The 7,500-nt window shown below is 38.1% G+C and overlaps 1 protein-coding gene across 1 annotated transcript in view; it reads right to left on the bottom strand.

The window, feature by feature from the left end:
• Nucleotides 1-7,500, bottom strand: part of LOC138009820 (centrosomal protein of 192 kDa-like) — a 27,155-nt gene that overhangs the window by 9,102 nt on the left and 10,553 nt on the right. The window contains exons 7-13 of the mRNA XM_068856819.1: nt 6,377-6,486; nt 4,001-4,195; nt 3,304-3,369; nt 2,878-2,944; nt 2,013-2,078; nt 1,450-1,555; nt 1-175 (exon numbers count right to left, since the gene is read on the bottom strand). The exon at nt 1-175 is cut by the window's left edge and continues 15 nt beyond it. Coding sequence (XP_068712920.1) covers nt 1-175; nt 1,450-1,555; nt 2,013-2,078; nt 2,878-2,944; nt 3,304-3,369; nt 4,001-4,195; nt 6,377-6,486 — 785 coding nt within the window. The remainder of the gene's footprint in view (nt 176-1,449; nt 1,556-2,012; nt 2,079-2,877; nt 2,945-3,303; nt 3,370-4,000; nt 4,196-6,376; nt 6,487-7,500) is intronic.

Genomic DNA, 7,500 nt, shown 5'->3' on the forward strand with positions numbered 1-7,500 from the left:
TTTGTGTTTCCTCAAAGATTATATCTTTGTTTTTGATTCTCAGAGGAGGTGTGTGATTAGAAGGGAGTGGTGTTGTTCCAGATGTTGCAGATGGTAAAGAATGAAATGTGTTTTCACTGCTCTGTAAAGGAGAACTCTCCAGAACCTGTTCCTCTCGGATTTGGACTCTGATGGACTAAATAAGACAAAAAAAATATCAGTGTTGTACTACATAGTGTTTGTCAATGTTTCACACCACCGATGGAAATACTGTAAATCACAAGTACCATAGTTTTTCGGGTTATAAGGCACAGCAGCATTTTTTCTCAAAGAAATTGCTTGTTGGCCCCAAATGTTATCTAAACTCAAGGTGCATCTTATAGCAACAAAGCTTGTACATTGTACTTGGGCAATACCAGTATTCCATCAGACTGAGTGTAAATGTCCATTTGAATGAAGAAAATTGGACCAAAAGGATTTTTGTAACTCAACACAATGATTTTCATTAGAAATACACCCATCAGCTATGAACTATTAATGAGCTAGCAATTTAGCAAACCAATAACTGTTGTGTGCTTTGAATAAAACCAGGCTAAACTAGATTTTGTACATTTCATTAGGTCAGTTTTTCTGATGCACCTCTGGTACTTGCAAAATAATAATTTATAAACAAAGAAGAAGTTGATGCAAATGCACTCAGACCACAAGCTGCCCAAGCTCAATGCTAGACCATGACAAGAGCGGTGTTGATTGTGTTATGACTGGCTCAACATAATTATGAGGATTTGTATGGGAAACCAACCGACTTGCGTTAAACAGAAGAAATTACCAGTATTTCACAATAAAATCAACATACCCTGCTGCAGTCTTGTATCAATTCTTGTCTGCCCTCTTCTTAAGCCCATCTGATGCGATTTTTGCAAGTTATTGTTCTCTGTGTTTCCACTACTAAAAAAAACCCGCAGAACGATAACTCATCTAAATCACATCAGATGGGCTTAAGAAGTGGGCAGATATAAATTGATACAAGATTGCGGCAGGGTATGTTGATTTTATTGTGAAATACTTGTAATTTCTTCTGTTTAATGCAAGTCGGTCAAGGTTTCCCAAACAAATCCTCATAATTACATGATTGTATATTGAGCGGGTTGCAACACAACACCGCTCTTGTCCTGGTCTAACCTTGAGTGTGGGCGACCTGTGTTCAGACATTCCTTTTTGTATTCCTGCTTGGGTCTTCCACGTTGTCCAATAACTAACTCATTGTTAGCCGAGGAAAAATAACACCACCCCTTTTTGTCTCAGCACATCTTAAGTGTAATGAATACACAAAGGTTAAAATCACATGATACAATTTGCAACTACCGGTATCTCTTTCTGTTCAATCTATTGCTAGTGGGCAGAACAAAAGGATAAATAAAGAACGTAACTGTAATTTGTTTTTAAATTAATTTCTGCCAGAGACAACACCTGTTGGATGCCATCACATTTTAAGTAGATGGTGCCTGCCCAAGGAAGATGTGTGAAGGCATTAGAGGAGTTGGGCTTTGCACTGACCAACACCCTTGCTTGACTCCTAAGAAATAAAACAAAGAAGATCAGTGGCCTTTAGACAACTTTATTAAAGATACAGTGTATGTGCAAAGTGCACAAGCAGCCTACAAGTTTTGTTTGGTTTACTTTCTACATCTAGGTTAGATAACCTACAGAACAATTTTTTTCCTGGTATTCTGCATTGTCTCATCCAGAACTTGCACTTCACTGTGTGTTTGGGGTACACTTGATCCTCACCAAGTTGACATCACTACAGGCATAGATTGAATTTCTACATGTAACAAGGCCACGCTTTCAAATTCACTTGTACCAGATTACACCTAAGGCTTATAAATGATTCCTGCCTTCAAAGAAATACTCTATTCCAAGTGGGTCAGAGGGTTGCGCATAAACACAGTCCCATGAAAATTATTGAGATGCAACACGAAAATAAACAACTAGTTGATAAAGAAGATGATGGTGGTGGTGGAGATGATTACCTTGCTGGAATTTCTCCCCTTTCCGGAGTAATGACAATAGAATGTGCAGGCCAAGTAAATTCAAATCTGCAAAACATGAGAAATAATGTAGTCTTAGCTGTAAGTTTTGTTACGAACAATTCCAGGAACCTCAAAGTGCACTTGGTACTTAACAATTAATTCATGAGCGTGCATTAGATGTGAGATGGTAATGGCCGCAAGTCATTTTCTTGAGGTGGCCGACGAAAAAATTAATTGTTTTTAAGGACGGTGCCTACTAATTCAAAGGTATTTTTGCTGCGGTTTATGATTATACAGGAAATGTAGATCTGAACAAGTGTTATTGAAATCCAAAAAGGAAATTGGGGATAACCATGCATGTTTCAGAGATACCAGTAATTCATGGATTATATTTGTAACAAGCTTTAAAATACCAAAGCAAATGTATAGTGTTCTTTCTAAAATTGAAGCTTAATCATCTCTCAAAAATGCATGGTTACTCCCAATTTTCTTTTTTCATTCTCGAATTCGTCTCAGTTTTTATTCACCTCACCTTCTGCAAATAACTGTTAAACTTAACATCCCTTTCTACAGTACAGTACTTTGTATAGTGTAAGTCTAGTTGCTCAAAGCCTAATTCAGTTAACCCTGAATTATTGGAAACTTCTATTGCAGTTTTAGCTTCCCTTCACCATTAAATTTTGACACCTTGTGGACAGGCAAAATTAAAATCACGATTTATAATTATTATTTAAATAAAGAGTAGTTTTAATTGGGTTTGGAACAAAATGGGCCCTGATCTCACAAAAAGTGTCTTTTATTCATTGTCCATATCAATAGACTTAAGCAACCACTCTTAGAAATTGAACAAAATGAGTTAACTCACCCTACTGAACGCTCTGAAAAATTGATAATCCTCAGGTGGTCAGAACCTTTACCAATTTTCTCTAGCTCTGTAAATAGGTTAAGGCAGTATGGATTAGAAAATTGACATTTTCACGCTCCTGATAAAATTGCCAAAAACTTGAAGTAACTGACAGATAAAAAAACTTAATGATGATTTGCGGAGCTGTCATTCAACATTACTTACTTGACAGAACATTAAAATTAATTAGAATTAATACTTAATAGATGATGCTACACAACTTTAGATGAATGATGACATGCCGAAAGGTGGATAATTATCAATTTCTTGGAGACCATTAACTTTCATAAAACCTCTGAAAACATAATATGTTTTCAGAGGTTTTATTTTTTCACTTCAACTTCGCCTTTCCTATAAAAAGTTCAAAAGGTAACAAATTTGCCATACTTGATTTACAAGAAGTCAAGGTGAGGAAGTCAGGAATGACTTCCCAGGTTTTTTCAGCAACATCACCTGTAAGAAAATCACACAAATATGTACAATCTAAATTACTGATCATGAAAATTTGGTTTTATCAAAAAGTTGATTAACCAATTATTGACTACTTGGAGTGAGACTAAATTAATAGACATTACTCTGTCTTAAAGAATTTACTAGTCAATGGGGGATGGTTCAGGAGTCAATAGATTGAGGTAAAATTAATTTAACACTGCTTGGTCAAGCTATGAGGTCGCAGCCAATGTTGTAATGTTTTCAGGAATAAATGAGTTAAAATCATATTTTTGTACTATATTATCTCACAGCTCGGTAAATATCCACCACTAGCCATTAGCACTTTGGTGAATACCGGTAGTTGTTAATTATTAACAAAGGGTAACAATGACCAACAAATTCCACAGCGCAAGGACCATTCCAAAGAAAAGACACCTCTCTCCGGCGTCACCACTAACGCGTAGCATGTGTGCCGCAAGGGGAAATCTGACCCAATTCTCTTTCAACCACTGGGCAATCGAGTGCCCCTAGCGAGAGGTCAGAATTCTCTAAGCACTCAGGATTGACTCCATGGTATGATACAAGATTGGCACTTGCTCCCAAAGCTTAATGCTAATAATACATGTAGTATTAGAAATCAAAATCTAATTACCATTAGCAAGTGAGGTCAGAAGATCAGGTTTGCTGTTTGGTTTATGTGAAACAGGAACAGTATCCACTGAAATGTTAGGATCTTGTTTATTAACAGGGCTTGAGCTTGGAGGTGATCCTACTAATGTCAATAGTACTCTTGACACACAACTCTGGAAGAAGGAATCCCAGCTCGCTACCTTGGGATATTTCACATCTAAAATGAAAACGTTATCTAAGATGAAAAAGGCAGACCACTCCAAGTTTTGCACTGTTGTGCCCTTAAAAGACAATGGAAAACAATCAAGATAAGAAAAAAAAATTGGGGGGTTTGAATGCCTTCATAGTTATCCAATAAAATTAATGGTAATCATTATAATCAGGGAGGAGGGTTTAGCTCATCGGCTGGTGCATCCAGGGGCAGAGAAAGGTTGGCACAATGAGAGCACTAGCCTCCTAGCAATGTCCCCCAGAATGAATTCCAAAATTCACCATCTTACTTGGATCGAGTTTCTTCCACTGGCTGAGGAACAAACAAAGCGAAAAATGTTTTTCTCACAGACAGCTGGGAGAATAGGATCCAAAAGTGAGAAACCATCACCGCACTTATCTCAACAATTTAAGCAATAACAGGATGGAATGGGGTCCAGTGTGTGGTCACATGGGTTATTGCCCTGACCTGCCCCTCCAACCAACTCTTCATGATTATTATTATAATAACTTCATACATACATACTTTATTTGATATTAAGGACGGTGCCTGCTACAATAATTATTATTGTTATTGCGCATACGTCCTGCACACCTCTAGATAGTTTCCTATTGGTGGTGCTTACTAATACAGCTGGGAGAATGGGGTCCAAAACGTGAGGCATGATCATCACACTTATCTCAACAATTTAAGGATGTTTGCGCCCAAAATCTTCCCACGTACAGATTTTTTTAAAACTGATCTACTTTTGCCAAAAAGGCAAAAAAAATGGGGGGCCACTGTGCTCGTTTTCGAGATCATGAGGTGCACCTTTAGAAGATAGCGTTACTTTAAGACGATCTTAGCTTACAACTGTCAGCAATAAAAAAGCTACATTAGTGAAATTTAGATCAGGTAAACATACTCAATTCGACATAACTAATATTATAACTAAATTAACCTTTGCAGCTGATGTCTTTTTCTGAGGTGAAATAGACCTTGAAAACCGATACATATTAGTCTAAGAAAGAAAACTTCGGTCGCCCAAGAGCATAAAAGGCAAAATATTTGTAACTTCTCACGCACTGATTTTTTTTGTTTTTAGTTAAATGGACAAAATCAGAAAAGGAAATGATTCACGGAAAGAAAAATAGGGGTGACCGAGCATTCAAGAGAGTAAAATCGCTGCAAAGTTCTCAAAGCGATGGTATATTCGCACTGTCACGTCATTGCGTGACATTTCCGAGAAGACCTGGTTCCACAGCTATCCCTTGATGCCACACGCTTTTACGTTCCATATTCTTGTGGAAAACGTTTGCGCCTTTAGCATCGTGTTTACCTTCGTGGTCTGCGATGCATGACGTGTGCGTGAGACGCGCAGAAAAATGCGCAGTAGCAATGGGTGCAAACATCCTTGAGCAAATTATGTCTCTTTAATAGAGACAATTGAAAAACTCAGGTGGCTTCAAGAAGATGGAGTCCAGTGTGTGGGGGGTCTTCAGGTCACATGGTTTGTTGCCCTGACCTGCCCCTCCCACCAACTCTTCATAATTATTATTCTAACTATCTCATACAAGTCATATATACTTTATTTGATATTAAGAAGGTCAAAATTGTATAGCCATAGGCTGATGTGACACACTTTTGGTTGTGTGAATTTACTTTGCATTTAGAATGGTAAACGGCATGGTCCACATCTCTGGTGATTGGCCCAAGTAAACACTCTTGTTATGGTTTTTTTAATTAGTCAACTAAAAACCGGTCCTGCTGGGCAGATGTTTCTCAGAACTGACGTAACTCTTACAGACAAGATTATTATCAAATTCATCCTGGAGACTCTCATTGAGTCTGTGCAGTACTGGACACATACAGACTCCGGGCTAAGACTTGGCAGTTGCCATGTCGCCAGTGGGTGACTGAAAACATACCAGGGCAACTAAAAAATGAGGTTGAATCGCACAATGTGTGATGATGTGCAGCACTTAACCTTCACAGTGCTGATGTTAAGACCCATAAAATGCGTGAGACTTAATTGCATTCATGAAAATAGCTCAAATACAACTAATGGAAATCCAGGGCCACTTAAATTCATCCTGGGCGACTACGAACCCAAGAAAAGTGGTCCAGCGGGCCACCAAGACTGACAGGTCACCTTTAGCCCTGTGCTGCATGCAGTCAATGTGGAAATAAAAAGCCAGAAATTTGTACCTTCTATAAGTTTGTCTTCATCTTGGAAAGTTGTTGTGAAATCAATTCCTGCAAGAGGACTGTTCTCCTTGACTTCAGAGAGAATATGCTGTGGGTTTTGTAAAAAGTTCCTGACAAACAATCAGTGAGGCACTATCAAAGGACTCTTTAAAATAAGATGTGACTGACAAAATGAAAATGCTTCAATTCATTATATGGCAATTAACAATTAGACCCGTAGCCGGGCTATGGGTCAATAACCCATGAGGCGAAGCCAAATGAGCTATTGACCCGGAGCCCTTGAGGGCGAAGGGTCTAATTGTTTTAGTATCACCCAACTACATGTAGTCGGACAGAAAAGGCAATAAGAGAGTTAGCAAACGCAAGTTGAAGAAATATTTATTTGGGAATAAAACGAAAGAAAGTGTCATGCTTTTTGCTACTCGAGTACTATTAATAACAGTCCTCTTGTAGCGTGGCCAATTAAAATGTAGGATTTGCATTAGTCCACTAGTTGGGTGATACTAATTATAAACAATTAGTTACAAGCACTCTAACTTATACATGATTTATCAACATCATCCACAACTTGTCAGCAAACAGTCAATTAATAACCAACACCTTAGCAACAAGAGAATGTCCCCTCCATCAACCAATTGACTCATGGGAATGAAACTTAACAGACTTTACTCTGTCTAACGCCAGACGATTTTACTCGTCAACTGGAGGTGTCCTATGACACTTGAGGAGTCAATGGGTTAACCACAAATAAACAACTACAGTCTGCTATCCAATCTTGGCAAATGCTACATGATGTAAGTATAGCTTTCCCCCACTAATTGTCTGGAAACACTTTCTGGTACTGTACAAAATTTATAAGCTGACAACTGTTTAACCCTTTCACCGTCATAAATGCCATTGACACTAGAAGATTTAACTCATCAATGGGGAAGCCCTTAGTGACGAAAGGGTTAAAGTGGTGCTTCACCGTGTGGCACAATTCTACCTACCGGTAATTGGGAAAAACTTGCACCCAATCCTTTTCCCTTTACTTTATTTCAAAACTAAAATTAAGGATCTTGTTTTTCTTCTTCAGACTTGTAAATTACATAGATTCCACAAAATGGCAGAAGTGGAACATCTAC

This window comes from Montipora foliosa, chromosome 1 (assembly GCF_036669935.1).
Source record: "Montipora foliosa isolate CH-2021 chromosome 1, ASM3666993v2, whole genome shotgun sequence".
Lineage (NCBI taxonomy): Eukaryota > Metazoa > Cnidaria > Anthozoa > Scleractinia > Acroporidae > Montipora > Montipora foliosa.